General features: G+C 46.1%; 1 protein-coding gene across 1 annotated transcript in view; it reads left to right on the forward strand.

The window, feature by feature from the left end:
* LOC135913047 (endothelin-converting enzyme 2-like) overlaps positions 1–16,856 on the forward strand; it is a 29,132-nt gene extending 12,276 nt beyond the window's left edge. The window contains exons 4-10 of the mRNA XM_070532216.1: positions 1,133–1,300; positions 2,641–2,844; positions 4,155–4,349; positions 9,559–9,900; positions 11,604–12,790; positions 14,129–14,374; positions 16,500–16,856. Of these exons, the coding sequence (XP_070388317.1) occupies positions 1,133–1,300; positions 2,641–2,844; positions 4,155–4,349; positions 9,559–9,900; positions 11,604–12,790; positions 14,129–14,374; positions 16,500–16,800 (2,643 nt within the window). The 3' untranslated portion in view covers positions 16,801–16,856. The remainder of the gene's footprint in view (positions 1–1,132; positions 1,301–2,640; positions 2,845–4,154; positions 4,350–9,558; positions 9,901–11,603; positions 12,791–14,128; positions 14,375–16,499) is intronic.
* Positions 16,857–17,409: the final 553 nt, after the last annotated feature.

Genomic DNA, 17,409 nt, shown 5'->3' on the forward strand with positions numbered 1-17,409 from the left:
CTAGCGTTTTCCTGTAAACGTTGCGGTTACACATGAGCTGCAGTTGCCGGGAAGCGTGAAAAGCAGTCAGGGATCTTTGAATGCTATTGCGTTCCACTCTTAAAGGCGAAAATTAAGCGTCCTTAAAATTTTTGCTGTCTGCATTGCTATCTTTGTTGATTTCGTAACTATTGCTGGACGAGGAATTACCTTCCTAGAAGTTATGTATAAATTCTCTGAACTCCCACCAGGGAGAAGAACGGCAGAACTCTGAATCGTAGTGAGTCATGTGGCAGGCTGCAGGCGATTCATGGACTAAACGATGCATGAAATGCCAGCTAATAGGTTCTACATTTTATGGCACAAATGAAACACCTACATCGATATGTAGGTGTTTGTCTTAATTGTAAGAGTAACAGCAACATATTAACTGTTTTTTTATGGATACTACATTTTGTGGGGTTCGAAGTGGGTTCTGAAGAATTAGTTCCTACTTGACATTCTCAACAATATGCAGTTATGGGCCGGCTGCAGCAGGACCAAAATTATCTGGGAATTTGGTGTAGACACCAGGACCATATTGTGTATTGCACGTTACACCTTTACATCCGCTTGTCAAAATATCTGTACTGGTTCATGACTGTGGCAGTCGTCAGCAACAAATTGTTTGGCACCGAAATATTTGTCACGTCGTTGTCAAAACTTCGAAAATTTTTTCCTTCACGATTTACCATTTGCGTGCAGATACAATCGCATTTTTGTCGTACACTTTCTTTCTCTGGCTCTGCTTGTTTCAAGGCATTCTTTCCAGGAGCAATCACGTGCGAATGTGTGCAAACACATTTGAACTTCCAATTTCTACTGTTGGCTGCCCTGCCCCGAACCTTTGCGCATGCGCGGTGTGGCATGAGAAAGCTGGTGCTTTGTTTGAGGTGTCAGGATTCATGACAGAGTGAACTGGAATGTCAAAACGTTCTCGCGACATATATGCAAACCGTGTTTGGTGTTGTATAAGACACAGGCATTGTTTACAGGAATCGATGACGTCCACAAAACTGTGTGAATTTTAGGGATCACGTAAAGCCCCGATACGTTCAAGATCAGCTTTGAACATTCATGGTGCTGAGGTGCTGCTTCTTGCCTGTTACGTTAGCAGGAGTCCGCAGCTCTTCAGAAGGACACGAAGGAAGCCGGCAGGGACGTTGACGATGACGAGCCGGCCGTAGACCCCCGCGAACCCTTGCCTGACAGGGCCGTCATCGACCGGCGAGTGTCCACGGGCGAGGTGTTACATACGGAGTCTCCGGCACATTTTCTAGGTGTGAGTATGCCGAAATTCTGTCGAGCTCAACGGGCCCTGCTTTGCGATCTTTGGTCAACATTCTTACAGAAAATATAGGGACCATAAACAAGAATGCAAGGCGATCAAGTCTCTGTAGAAGTCTGCCTGATATTGAATAAATTTGCCCTGAGAAGAAAGCTTGATATCATTTATAAGGATTTCATTCCTGGCGGCCTGACAACTCGGCGTCGAGTCGTGAAAACTGAGTGTGGGAACAGAGATTACTGTTCTTGGTCGCTGGTTCCAAACCACCGACCCGTCCCAGCCCGACCCGGCTACGATTTCGTGGACCTTGCAAAGAACGATACCGAGAGCGATCACAGCCCGTCCTCACCATGCAGGTGGAAATTACGTTTCCGCGCGTCATTCTTTGCTTAGTCGTTGCGTTAGCACAGTGCCAAAGGATGAGCATGGTGAATCTAGTGCGCTTTATAATAAGGACGTTCATTGTTTAGCGGCCTTATTACGACGTATCTTTAACCGTTCTCGCACAGACTCCGCCCAGAAACGTTGTCACTGTAGCAAAGTCACGCTTGCCTGCAGGAGACGTCCATTAAAAGCAGGCACTGCAGTGCATAGCTACAGAGTGTGCTACGCTGCTGCACCGTTGGGTCACTTTAGGTAACCATAGCACCGTTTCTGAGAAGCCACTGCAAGTTCATAAGTACCCCAAGAGACTCTTTTCGATGGGCCACGTTAAATGGACGATTGTTACGAGGTTACGCTGTACTTTTTCACAGAGACAGTACCCGAAGTTGATTTCCCGTGTTATTGTAGCAATCTGTTACTCTTCTCGAATGCAAGTTTCATAGCTAGAACAGCTGGCAGTAGCTGAGTTCTGGTGAGAGAGGTAACCGATGCATACAGATTTGCGGCATTCGGAAAAGGCGTGGAGGGTGTGCGCGTGAGCGATAATAAGTTTGGTACTTGTCTGTTTATCTTTAGTTTTACTGATTGCTTCGAACTTGGAGGAGAGATGGCTATTCTGTGAGTTTTGTCCATCCCGTGAACATTCGCTGTCTCTAACGCCTCGTTCCCGGTGTGTTCCTGCCAGAGTCGTCACCTCATAACTTTCCCGGCAAGAAACGTATCTCAGCGCACTTGACTAGCGTTTGATCCTCTTTTATTTTGCAGTGACACTTCATAAGCAACAGATACCTTTACATCGTGGTCCCTGGCTGTCATGGGCAAGAGCGGCGCGTGATGAAAAGCGAGAAGATAAACTTATTCGAAACGAGAAAGCAAATTTGTTGAAATAAAGGGATTTGTTGGATGCACCACGCGGCTTATGTTCAAGTTGCGATACCTCACTCTGGCAGGCGCCGGATGATGGCATCCTGGCCACTATCATGGAGGCATGTCAGGGTGTCGAGGTCGGCGCCGTGGAGCAGCTAACCGACCCTCGAGAGCCGATGAGGCGCCGTGCCTCCATAGACCGGCGCCTGTCTCTCGGACAAGTACTCCCTACCATACCTGCTCCGAGCTCTCCCCTCCGGGGTGCTTCGCTCGCCAGTGACCATGGCGTGAGTCTGTTTTAATTCGAGCCGCGAGCATATATATATATACATATATATATATATATATATATATATATATATATATATATATATATATATATATATATATATATATATATATATATATATATATATATATATATATATATATATATATATATATATATATATATATATATATATCTGCCACATCTCCTTTGCTGAGAATCTATTTTAGAGGCATTCTTAACTCTCTGCTGGACACCGTCGCAATTTCCGGCCAGTCACCGCAAGCTACACAAGGGGACGTGGACCAATAGGAGACGCCGGCACCACTCTCCTCAACAGGTTATCTACACGCACTCAGCTAGATCAGTTCCATCGAAACCCTTACCACTTATTCGCGCTTCTCGCGTCCTATAGGCCAATAAGACAATAAAAACTTGTCAAGGTAGGCAATGCTATTCGCTTTCATGGAAAAAAAAGCGACCTCCTATAAACATATTGGGCTGTTCAAACGACGGGGCTCCGGGTAACCATCCGATGCTTGCGTCGCTGGTTACGTGAAATAGTCGCTAGGAGATCGGAATACAATAAAGATGGAATAGTTTTGCGTCATAAAGCCACTCACCAAGAGGACTAGCAGGCACATGCCCGCAGCACTGCTTGTCTTTTCGGTGTGTTCCTCCAGATTATGCGTTATTGGAATTAATCTTTATATTTACAAAGCACCCGAGCGATGGCCTAGCGCTTTTGGTATTCAGCTCCTGGACATCCACATGGTCAGCGAGTCAAACGTTAAAATTATTTTTGGAGCCGTTGATTTCATGCAGTGATTAAAAAAAAGGCAAATAGTCAAACAGACAACTTAGCTAAGCTAAGAAACATGGGGGACCGTGACAGGTCAGGCACAAAGACCTAGCCTTCATAGTGCCCCTTCCAGTTTCATGAGTGACACGCCGCCCCGTTGCGCAGAAGTCAAGATTTCGCGTGGTATTTTCTCTCGCAGAGCGTTGCATTGGCCATCCGAGTTTACAAAAAACTACTTTCGGGGTGTCTATGCTACAGTCTGGCAGAGCTTCTAGGGCACCTTGAAATAGCTTTTGCTGTACGCGATCGCGAAGGCTCTTATAGTGGGCGTCAGGTAAACAGTGAATGGAGTACCTTCTTCTTGAAACGCGTACTGCGCCTACCTTACGTCATTCAACAGCATCTTATACCTTGAAGGAAGATGTCAGAAACATTTCATTCAACAGCTTGGCTGTACGGTGCCAAGAAACGTACCTAAATGTCAGAAAAAAGAGTGTCATGCAACGGTATGTTATTGTACGTTGCAGGAAAGTGTGCTTGACGCCCCAAGAGACGCACCGGAAGCCACCAATGACAGCGTAGACGAGCTGCGGCCTGATCCCCGCGAGCCCATGCGTGGGCGAGCTTCGATAGACAAGAGCATTTCTTTGGGCAAAGTCGTGCCCACGACGCCCCCACTGCATTCTCCCATCGGGTCCGCTTCGAGTTCAGCACAGCCCAGCGTGAGTACCTAAGGCCGGAATCGGGGCACGTGATCGTAACAACACCGCGATGAGTTACAGAGCGTGTACCGGTAAGTAAGAAAACCTGTTTCAAGTGACAAAAACGCAACATTGTCGAAAGAACACGGACGTAGCCGAGCAGTCCGCCTTCTTTCAATTTGGCCTGCGATTGCCTTGGGTACTGAAATCACTGCAGATGCAAAGTTAATGGCAAACTTATTACGCAACAGGAAAATCCCGCTTGGTAATACTTTTCAGCGAAATGTGCACTAAAGATAGAAAATCACTTTGATTAAAGCATTATACTTCTAGAATATTCAAAGGTTAAGCGTTACTGTGAGGTGGTTGGTTAGAGTACGTCCCTAGTGATGCAGCCCACTTCACTAGGGGCCAAGTATCTTCTGTGGCTATCACGGTGGCACAAGACCAAGTATCTGGAGGCAGTAGGGGACAAAAATGCAAGAAGAATTTAGTGAAAAGGAGTTGTTAAAGAATATATCGAGTCCGGGCAACCCATACAAGAGTAAGCGAATGACAGGAGGAACATGTCACATTAAGCTTCCCACGCTAAAAATTTTTTGACTAGTCAAGGTTACTAAGCCGTCTGCTCAGGTCTGTTTATCGACAAAAAACGTGGGCCATGTGAAATTTTTAAAAATAAATGTACCTAAAACGTAACATGCTTTTGCTGCTATTTTCCTCGCGGAAAAAGCTAAAACACGTGAAAATACATTGAAATCCGCTTCGTCACACTGACACGTAGCGTAGTGCGATTCGCGGGTGAACTGCAAAGCAGGAAAGTGAGGATATTATTTTGTCCGCTCGTAAGCAATCCTTCATAACCAAAGCAATGTAAACAGGGACTCAAATATTCTCTCAGAATAATCTGATTTTGTGCTTCTCATTACGCTACAATTTAAATGTAGGAACAACATCACTAACGAACTGCAAGCAGCAGTGAACTGGTGCGTGCGGTATATATGAACATCGAAAATTTAAGTTTATACCACGGTGCTTCTCTAACCTCGTATTTTCATTTATGCTTGCATGATCAAAATCAACATAACATGCCCTATGGGCTGCTGGCACACATGTTAGAAGTCACGAATTGCATATGAACGTGTCTTCAAAATTCTGCGCATAAGCAGGCCAGCACATGTAGGTATCAGAATAATTAGATAACGACTTTTTAGTGCTAGCAAGGTGACATCCGTATAACGTTGTAAAGAAGTATGGGTGCCTCGTCCACACACGGTCAAAGGTTTTTCAATGTTACTTAAGAATGGTAGCGTCTATTTATTTGTTTATTATTTTTTGTTCAGGAATATACCCCTAAAGACCCTCAGATGGGGGTACAAAATAGGCGGAGGTCGGGAGGAGGGGACAGAACTGATAGTACTTATAACTGAAATGCAGAATTATACAATTATACTCACGGTCAGCTTTCTGCGGCTACGAAGGGAAAGCTACAGAAGCAAAGCGCGCTCAAGTGAGAGCGCTTCTCAAAAGAGTCCCGCATTTTAGTCTACGTTAGTTTAGGCTGGGGAAGAGAAAACATAAACACCTTATTAGCAACAGTTAAATAAGACAGAACACACCAGTTACGCCAGTGAGAGATGAGTAGTCAGAGTGAATGAACCATACAGCACGATTTTGCAATCATTCTGTGTTAGCAATAACGTAAGCCGGCTCCGGGTCCGAGATGGTGGGTGCACATCCTACTGTTAGACAGATTAATGAGATGTAAGCAAGTTTACGAATGTCAGCAGGAGTGTGTTGGAGATCGCACTTGAGTAGTCCTGCAGTGAGCGGTGGGCAGATGCGAGCATATGATCGATGTGGTTCTGCCAACATAAGTCCGGCTGCAATTGCATTCCAAGGCATTTTTATGTGCTTGTAAGTTCAACTGGCTGGTTGTTAACGGGCTGGGCCCCGTTTATCCGAGAGATGTGGTCAGTGATAGACATTGTTTTGGTTTTTGATAAATTTATAGGCATTTTATTGAGGAGGTGCAGCAATGATTAAGTACATCAAAATCTTTTTGTAAAGCTAGGCGGTCAGCGTCATAAAACGTTTTGTAGTAAAACTCGCAATTATCAGCGAATAATCTGATACGACAACAAGCACGAAATGGCAAGTCGTTTATATAAATTAGAAATATTAAGGTACCAATACCACTTCTTTGGGAAACACCGAAAGTTGCATGGTTCCATAAGAATCAGTGTGATTACCTGTTGTGATTAACGTTGAAGAAGAAAAGATCTCTTTTATCCATGCAACTAGGGGTGTTTTTATTATATTTAATAGAATGTTGTGGTGTGGGACACCGGTGGAAAAATCTAAAAAAAATATGTAACAAAATTGCATCAACCTTTAAGCCAGCGTGTATTGAGCTAAGGATGTCATTAATGAAACTTGCGAGCTTTGTGTTGCACAAATACCTCTGCGAAAACCATGCTGATACTTGTAGATTACTCCATTATCTTCGAGGCAGTAGTTAGATATTGGCTTCTAGTTAAGTGTTTAACAATGAGTTTAAAAATGGGTATCACTGTGGTAAAACACCATTCATGAAAAATGGCATTAGCAGAGAGGGAAAACAAGCGAATAGTACGGGGTCAAAGCTGGACGATAAGTTTCTGCTTTAAAATTTGATGTGACCACAAACAGTACAAACTTTAGTTTATTCCACAAAGAAAATTATGGACGTCGTCCTCGCTAATAATTGCCACCGTCATAGACGTTTCTGTGAAAAAGTTAAAGGGCCCCTGAAACGGTTCGGACAAATTTTGTAGACGCGTAGGGTACAGCTTAAGTAGAACATTCGCACCACAATTTAAGTGAAGCGTTACGTATTAATGGAGCTACAAGCGATTAGAAGTTACCCTCCTCCCCAGCCATGCTTTTCCTCCTCAACTCGTTCGCCGAGCGAGCGGGGCTAAGCTCCGCCTTTACTGGTCCTCCGTCACGATGCGACGTCACATCGTCCACTTCCGGTTGTTGGGAGCCCGCCCCCGCCCGCGCGAAACCTCTCCGCTAGCCGCTTGGCTGTCGAACCCAAGCGAGGGCTATCGAAGCAGCGTGCGTTGCGAGCATTCTGTCGTAGCTCCGAACGTGTCTGGTATTCCGGTAACCACAGGCAAGCTGGTCATTTCGGCAAATGACTGGAGGCATAAACTGAAGCTGATGAAGGAACTTTGGCGTAGACGTACGTGAGCGGCCTGGTCGGTCTGCACGGTCCAGACACTTGTTGGCGCAGCGCGTAACCAGCCAAACAAAGCGCTAATATTGCTCTAACCAAGTGTAAAACATTTTAAACATTTATAAAAACAACGTGTTCATGATTACACTCCTGCGAGAAATACGCACCAGCAGCAAAGAAGAATACGCTTCGTTGCTGCTACTGTGTATGGTTGAGCTCCATGCCGCCAGGTGGCTGCACCGTGCAGACCATTCACATTTGCCCTTCTGCTCATCTCGGCTCATCCCGTTACGGCACAGTCAAGCGGCCAGACCTTGTCCCCTTGCGCTTACGTTTGCCCTAATACGGGACTCGCGAAACGCTATTGCGTTAGTAATCTTCCGGTGTAAAGTGACGGCCACAAACGCGCAAATCCTGGCGCCGATCGGATAGCTGCAGTCCGATGCGCAGCAGCCAGTTCGCTCGTACGCTGCCTTGCAGAGGGACACGATGTCGCAGTTGACATATTGCCAGTCGCTACGTTTGCTGTCCACAAGGCAACAAAGTCGAATCATAGTGCTCGCGAAAAGACTGAGACCAACTCTGACCGCGGAGCTCTCGTCAAAATGGAGTACGTTGTAACACAAGCAGACGACACTTGCTGTGTGCCGGAAGTGCTTAAGTGTACTGAAAAATTGTTCTTGTGCATTCTCTTTATGTTACTTTCTTTTTATAAAAACAAATTAACTAATATTCCAACTATTACGAAGATCATTTGTTTACCATAAAGTTGGAAAAATTATCGATCACGCGCCCTGGTCAGCCAATCGGATAGCTCGCCCCGCTGACGTCATATGGGTGATTTCGGTCATATGGGTAGGGGCGCCTTAAAATTCCGCCGAGCAGTGCGCTGCGATCGGCAGCGATGTGCATTTTTAAAACCTTATAATAAATTACACGCTTTACGCAGAGCACTTAGATGTGTCAATTAATGATCAGAAGGACCTACTCTAACGACTCAGTACGTTTGTAGAAAATCGTCAAAAGCGTTTCAGGGTCCCTTTAATATCAGGACATGAAGCTGCGAGCTCGCATGTGATGACGGATATGAAAGCAGTATTCGAATGATCTGCGCAGTCTGACCCCGGGGATTATTTCACTGCTGTTTTTTTTTAGAATGACATTGGAATGACCACGTGGTTTTATTACCCGCCAGGACCTTTGGGGCTGTATTTGGAGCATATGTACGTCAAATCATAGGTAAAAAGATTTATGGCGCGTAGAGCTTAACAAACATTTATATTCCTTAGCCTAATTGTATTTGAGCCAGGATTGTGAAATACGTTTTCTGTCAAGCTTTCTGTAAAGACATTTCTTTTTAGTGTTACGATGTCGAACTTCTTGCGTAAACCACGGTGCTTTATTGTAGTTTTTATGGCTTCGACATGAACAACTTTATTGATTAGATGATAATTTGCTTTGAACAGCATCAATTGTACGTGAGGAAAACAACTCTCGAAAGCCCTCAGCGAAAAATGTCTAGTTCGGAGTCTATGGCTTGATTGTTGCCCTTGCTCTAAGACCTTAATAACTTCTGTATACTCTTCCACTTGTTAATGGGCCAAACGACTTTCCCATTCTTAATATTGCAACCGGATAGGCCATCCAAATGGTTCATGCTAGAATTTATATCTGGGTCGTTAGTTAAGACTAAATCAAGAATGTTTGCAGAAGTGGTTGAACGTCGAATATGATGAGCGATTAGTTGTGTTAAGGAAAAAATCACGGAATGAGTGTAGGAATGCGTGTGCTTCCGCGTGAGTAGCTGAAACAGGTAGAGCGGAGCAACACATTTCAGGGACGTTAACATCCCCGAAAGCTAACTATAATGACTTAGGAAAGTGTGAGTTAACCGTGCTCATTACGCGATAATATTCGCTTGAAGAACCCGGAATTCAGGGTTTTCGCTTGCCTGTTTAGACCTAATCACTTAAGATATGTTCCCGACACTCCACGCCCTCACACTAGGCCTCGTCGGACCAACAGCTCAAGCAACAGCGGGTGTCCCGTCTCACGGCGTTCTCCGGTTTCGCTGTTTTCTGCCTGGCGCTGGCCATCATGTCTCTCATCGTCGTGCGCAGCGTGTACTTGCGAGCGCATTTCCGATTCAAGGTCTGCGACACAAAGGATTGCGTGCAGCACGCCAGGTACATCCTGGCCACGCTCAACAAGTCTCTCGACCCCTGCGTAGATCTTTACGCCTACGTCTGCGGCGACGATGGTCGCCGAAATGACGCCCGTCATGCCAGCAGGAGCCCCATGGCGCACGCATACGTCCACGAAGTGATGTACACCCTCGGCGACATCCAGGTGAGACGCGCAGTATTACGCCTGAGCTCCCGCGTGAAAGCGGTTGGCTGGCGTATACGCCTCTTATGTTTTAGTATCTAGCGATCAAAGCACTTATGGAAAAAGCGAGACCCGACGGAAGCCATCTAATGATCAATGTCGAAAGTGAATGCGATTGACATTGAAACAACGTAGTGGCACACCGTATCGCCAACGCTGAAACGCGTCGTGTATGCCGCGTGTATGCTGCAGTGGGACTCTTCTCTCGCACTTCCTTATGGACACATTGAGACATGTAGTGGCACCGCCACGAACGCTGCGCGTGGCGCGTATCTGAATCTATGCTCGGACATGAGTGTCTTAATAATCATATATGACAGGTTTCGTTATGCGCAGCACCGGATAAATATTAAAGGGCATTTTTTTTGTCATTTAATAGCCGCGCATGCCCAGCGGCACATATCTAGTGACGCAAGTTGGCGTCAAATAGGTTTATTGAAGACGAGTGTCTTAATAATCATATATGACGAGGTTTCGTTATGCGCAGCACCGGATAAATATTAAAGGGAATTTTTTTGTCATTTAATAGCCGCGCATGCCCAGCGGCACATATCTAGTGACGCAAGTTGGCGTCAAATAGGTTTATTGAAGACCAGCCCTTATACAGTGACACTTACCCAGTACTTAATCGGAGCTAAACTTAGCGTCTCGCTCGACGTTCAGAGAAGCAGAGATCGGCAGTAGGGCGTTTATCGATCCAAGTGGCACTGGTCGCGTTGTAGAGAGCTCACTCACCCACATGAGGTAAAATCTGTCTAACTCAAACCTGCCCTAATCAGGGGCTCTAAGGCTTGCAAGTGCGAAATGTGTTGCAGACGTTTGACGGTTCTTTGGATATGGCAGCCCGCTTTCTACACGTACAGTAGATGTGAGGAGACTTGGACAACAACACACATTTATGCCAATTGATGCCCACCAACTTTGATCAGTGCGGACTCACTACGAATAGAGAGTGAGCGCGATTGCAAGATAACGCCGTACAAGACCTGCCCTAGCTGTATCATAATCATGTAAACTTTGTAATGCGAGAATAAATGTCACTTGTGTATTCGGTTACTTCATTTTTGCACTCCGTAGTGCCCATACGCCCTCAGCAGACGTATCACGTGTCCCACGGTGGCTGCGTCCCCGATACAACCTGGGTGATTTGTTTCTCAGTGAAATCACAAAAATAAAGATTTTGAGTTGTACTGGATATCTTTATATAGTATCAAAACACAGAATGTCAACATTTGAGAAAAACTAATGCTCGCGATTGTACGATAAACTATTACAAATTTTTCTAAAAGTCTTAATCTTGTCCTCGAGCCGAAATTTCAAACGCTGGTTACAAAAACAAAAATTTGGCAAACAATACTTAGAAGTATTTAGAGAGAGCTCAAGCCACACTAGCTTAAATTGCCACGAATTGAATTTTCTCGCCGAATTTAGTATTTGTCGGGTTCCGAATGTGTATGCCAAATTTAGTGTGGTCTTACCCTTGACATTCCACGAATGTCATGTGACAGACAGTACGTGGAATGCACTGCCTGGCGGGCATGACAAGCAATGAAAGCGAACCACATTTTCACGGTAATTTAAGATGAAGTGTACAAATTGGCAGTGGAACAAACATACTGAAAGATAACGTGATTTCCCATTCTTCTTACTCTCATTTTCTGCAGACTTTCCGGGCGGCAAACCAAAGGTATGCTGCAGCGACCAAGGCTTTCGCCGCTGTGACCAGCTGTATGGAATCGAACCGATACACGGCTTCGGATGACTTCTTGGCATTCATGCAAGATCGCGGAATCACGTGGCCATTTCGTGCCTCATCTTCAAGAAACGCTACTCTTTTCGACGTGTTAGACATCATCCTAGATTTGGTCGTCAACTGGAGAGTGGGACTCTGGTTCGACGTTGTCGTGTCCCATGCAGCTTCGCACGATGGCACTCCTTTAGTCGTCATCGGGGAGCCCGGAGACCTGGTCGTCCTGCGCTTGGAGCAGCTGGCGCTATTCGACGATGTGACGTATGATAAAACCGTCCAGATGGTGGCTCGTTATCTCACAGGCGGCAAGGTTTCCCTGGATGACGCGGCTATAAAGGTGTTGTTGCTGGACGAAGGAGCTTTCAGAACAATCGTACTTCCCACAGACCAAGCCGACGACAGCGGTGACGGCTTCGACGTCCTGGTGCCACTCGGTAACATCACGCAGGTTTTCGGAAACGTCTTGTCAGTGACTGACTGGTCGAGACTTCTGGTCAAGCATCTCAGCAGTGCCATTCGGAACGTCTCCAATGATACGAAGCTGCTGATCTTGAACAAGGAGCGATTCAGTCGGCTCGGTCAGCTTGTCGGATCGTTTCCGGTTGCGAGAGTGCTGGACGTCGTTGGATGGACATTCTCGTATTCCTACGTCTGGATGGTTAACGCCGACTTTGACTTCCCGGCGCCGGCAGGCACTGCTGGTAAGCTCGACACAAACGTGCTGTGCTTCGTCGCGGCGCAAGAATCATTCGGCATAGCGCAGGCGGCGCCCGTTTTTCGAGACGCGTTCAGTGCCGACGAGAGGTGGAAGATGATGACGCTGCTGGAAAAGACGTCGGCGGCGTTCGTCGAACGCGTGGTGGCGTCGGCGGCGATACCTAATTTTACAAAGACAGAGGCCGTGGCGAAGATCGGCTCACTGGAGTGGAGTTACTGGCTATGGCCACTCGGTCCTTACCTGCAGGCTGGTTCTGCGCTAGATGTGCTCTACGCCAACTTTCCGGAGACGTCCGCAGGTGTCTTCGAGTCCTGGATCCAGTTGAAGAAGGCTCTGAGGGCGGTTCTAGCGACTCCGCACTACGAACGCCTGATGACGTCGAGGTGAGGCACGCCTATGTTAATTTCGGGGAAATGCGAACGATATTTGTCGGGTAAAACTGGAGTGCTTAATTATTAGAGGTGCACGATGCACCAACGGTTGCTAACACATGTGCTCGAATAGTTTATGCACGAATGCCTAGAACCGAACTGATTGCTCTTGATTGATATTGAGGTAGTTTTATATCTTGTAAAAAATTTGCACTCAATGAATGCTGTTGTTTCCCAAAGACAAAACGGGTCACAAAAGTGGTGTCCCGTGCCACTTTTCTTTTAGTCCTGTGTGGCGTGATTCAAAAGTGCGGTGTTTGTTCTTTCTTCTTCGCACAAAACAGCACAATTGCTAGGGAAGTCAGTGTATTTCTTTCTTTTTTGTGTGTGTATGTGGATGTGTTCTTATTATAGGCGTCGTGCTCGAAAACAACGCGAGAAGTCCACGTTCATGTTGTTTCGTGTTATTTGCTGCCGAAAATTGGACATTATCAAATATCGATACACGACGAGTTTTACGCTGAGCTGTCGTTTGAACGTAACTGTTGCAAACCGCAATTGAAGGAGCCAGCAATGGCACTCCTCAGCAGAATGCAACATTCACTGAGTCACTGCAGTCATGAGTAACACCGGTGATAAATTACTCTGTGCATTCACACGTTAAATAGATCTTGTCGTGCCAGCAGCGGCAGTGGATACTAGCATTGACTAATGAGTAAGTTGGTACCAATGTGTCTTCAACTGCAGCATATACAACAACAACAAGCAAAGAGAACACAGAGCATGTGCTCCCCATGTCCGCGTGCGCATGTGCAGTAAATGTCATGTGCTTTCTTGCTCATTCCTGTTTTAAATGTTGCTTCTGAAGATGGCGGAAAAGCATGACGGGAAAGAGTTTACTGTGACGTTAACGCCACACTTTGGGGGCACTGCGGTTCACTTATGTCACTTAACTACGTTGTATAATGTCAAATTTCGTAGCTTTACGAAGTTTGGCGACCATAGTTACGAGGTAGAGAATGTGGTTTATCACGTGCCTCGCAATCATCGCCGCTGAACTTGCTCATTGAACTTCGTCGATGAAGTTCAAATTTTCCATTCCTACATTAAAGAATACGTGCTTAACCTTCGCCAATGGTGGCGCATTTCACTTTCATTAGTAAAGCGTAAATGATACGTATATGTCTGTAAAATTTAGCACAATGAATTGTGATGGCGTTTGAAGAGTGTATCTATCTATGGGGTTTTCCGTAACAATGTCGGTTGATGATGCGTCGGTCATCCACATTTCTCGAGTTGGCTCCTGTGTGACTGAAGACCGGCGCGCACTGCTGTTCTGACTCACGGCAGGTACTGCTGGCAGTCGGGAAGTGTGCGATACCTGTACACGTTGAACGAACTTCGCTTCAGCCTGTCGGCACTGTTCCCTCCGTCGTACGTACGGCAAGGGTCGAGTGCCATGAGCTTTGCGGGCCTCGGGTTCAAGGTGGCCCGGCAAGCAGCACGTTCTGTGGACATGCGCGGTCGCACCTTGGACAGCACGGGCCTCGCGAGATCGTGGTGGCAGCTGGACAAACCTGAACGCCAGCAGTGTCGGTAATGTCATTTTGTTTATGCACGTGTAACGCGTCTCAACGAGAACCCTTTCGATTACCGATGGCAGCCGCCACGGTATTCATTCCTTCCCACTGCGTTAGCGGTCATTTTTCAAGGAGGCACTGCTCGCGTTTGAGAGAGATCACTAACCCATATTACTCGCCCAGTTTTTTACAGTTACGGAATCGAGTTTTTCTGCGAAACATAAGATAGGTCGCATATGCCCGATAATTTACAATATGCTGAAGGATTGGCAAGTAAAGGCTAAGTCAACCATGTGAACGGGTACATCAGTCGCGTTAAGCAGGTTGTGTATGCCATTATATTATCTTGTGGTAGAGAGTACATGGGGCAAGAGAAGCGCTGTGTGAATGTTCGACTTAGGAAACATGAGCTATCTCTTCTAGAGGTTGCGCCACTTCATTTTACGGAGCACTGCAAGTCGTATGGCTGTCGCCCCTATTTAAAAGAAAAAGTAATGCCATTTATAAACACGCGAGCCAGTTGACAGTATACATCAATGAGGATTACAATATAAAGATTAGGGACAAGGCGTGTATCAGCGAGCTGTCTATGACAAGGAATATAGAGAAACCTTCGTTTTGTCCATGTCTTGTGTTGTGCGGTTACTAACCTTACAATGCTATTGCTATTGTCTAGCTAGCTGCATTGGCTAGTATTATGTGCAACACGAGGATTGGTCGAACATTTTTTTACGCACAGTGTTATAGCGTAAGAGCTTTTTGTCAGTAAAAAGACCCCAGGAGAGAACAAAACTTCAGAGTGTAGGTGTGCCCAGGGCATAGGTGCAAAAGGATTTTTTTTTTAAAACCATCACGTCCGTTAGTGGAACCGACTAGCACTCCTAGAGGTAAATCTAATCATCACCATCATCATCAGCGTATCTATATGTGCACCGCCGGACGAAGGCCTGTCCTAGCGACCTCCAATTACCCCTGTCTTGCGTTAGCCGATGCCAACTTGCGCCTGGGAACTTCTCAATTTCGTCACCCCAACTAATTTTCGGCCGTCATTGACTTGCGCTCCCCTTCCCTTGGTAAGCATTCTGTAACTCTGGTCCACCGGTTATCTGTCCTACGCAGATAACCGGTTCTTCAGCGCTCTGCGCATGCGTCATGCCTCCTCCACTGCCGCTCCTTCCGTCGTTGAACCAACAACGGGTGTGGATTCTTATGGCATCTTTTGTTTCACCTGCTATACCATATTTAAAAAAAAAGACAAAATTTACTTTCCCAACGTCTGGTATATATATATATATATATATATATATATATATATATATATATATATATATATATATGTATATACATATATATATATATATGTATATATATATATATATATATATATATATATATATATATATATATATATATGTATTGTGCAACTAACGGTGGTCGTTCCTAACAACCGCCAGTTAATTGCACTTCGCTCCTCAAAGAGGCAACACGTGTGTCGAGTGAGCTCCTAAACACTTTGCAGTGGGATGAACACGATTTAAATCATGGATCCGGGACCTCACAGGTGTGCAATGGAACTTCTTTCGCATTTACCGCTAAATCGCCGCTAATTTATATTCTGACTCGCAAGTAGCTTTTATTAGAAAGCCCATGCCGGCATACGCACACGTGGACGCAGGCACACGTAACTTAACTCACAAGACTTCCAGTGCAGGCAATTAACAAACAAAAATTCACGATGCACATTACAGCACAAACAATTTGTAGTATTGCTCGGGTGCTTTGTTGTGAGCGCATCCAATGCTTTGTGGAAAACATCTTATTCATGATTATGAATGTGACATCGTTCTATTGCAGGGGCAAGTCAGTGAATATAAGGTTTAAGTGCCGAGCAGGACGAAGAGGTAGTCCGAATGACAGCGATGCCGAGCCCGTTGTGCTTTCCTTGTGTTTCACGTATACCCGTAACGATGTTAGTCCCAGAAGAACCGTCTTTGTGTCGCTGTCGTAATAACCTGTAGTGGAGTGTCCCGCGAATGTAGAGTGATCTAGCGAAAAAAGAAATGGTTGCAATGGGAGAGCTATAGGAAGCCATGACGTTACCTCAGATGATGCCCAGTGTCTTTATTTTCATGCGCACGCAGTTTCGACGTGGCCGAGTCGGCGACAGAGCGAAGTTTGCTGGTCGACCTGTTTGCCATCGACCTGGCCCTGGAAGCCATGCAGGTGACCTCGGTGCGGAGCCAAAGCGACATGCCAGTGCGACTGAAGCTGCTTGAGTGGCTGTCCGATGAACAGACTTTCTACGTGAGCTACTGCAAGCGCTACTGCGGCGAGCCACGCGGTCATCTTGCGTGCAACCTGGCCATGAACGGTTCCCAGTTCAACAATGCATTTAGGTGCCGCAGGAAGGAAAAGACGGCTTCGACCTGCGTTTTCCTTTAAATGACTTTTCAAACATGACACTGGGTATCTTGTTCTTTAAAACGAATATTTCCTTATCAACGTCGTCGTGTTATTGTACGCGGTCTCTTGCCTGAGGAAGGGTGCAACGACGGAGTGCCGCTCGCCTCAGCCTTACCCGCTCTGAAGGAGACGGAAAAGCACGGCGGCGACGGGAGGAGGGAGGGCAGTCACATTCCGCGCCGTTCGGTGTTCCAAAGCCTGGCTGCTCGCTTTGCTACAGTGAGCCATAGCTTTTCCGTTCCCTCCATCAGCGTGGTTTATTGCATATAATTATAAACGAGAAGAAAGGGGGCTAACCGGTGGGGCCCGATTTTCAGGTAGCATGTGTAGATTTACTGACTAGTTGCTTTCACCCAAAAGGATTACGTACTCGTGACGCCTGCGCCAGGAAGGATGTTCCGCTTTCGCCACCGAGCTTTATGAGTTGTGGCGCCGGCTAACACTCCCCTGGTTAGTTGCAGTAGTAAAAATGTAACTGCTCAAGAAAGTGGATGGGAAAACGGCGCCGCGGTAGCTCAATTGGTAGAGCTTCACACTCGTAATGCGAAGAAGTGGGATCATTCCCCACTGGGTGCCGTGAGCTGCTGA

Source organism: Dermacentor albipictus, chromosome 1, assembly GCF_038994185.2.
Source record: "Dermacentor albipictus isolate Rhodes 1998 colony chromosome 1, USDA_Dalb.pri_finalv2, whole genome shotgun sequence".
Taxonomy (NCBI): domain Eukaryota; kingdom Metazoa; phylum Arthropoda; class Arachnida; order Ixodida; family Ixodidae; genus Dermacentor; species Dermacentor albipictus.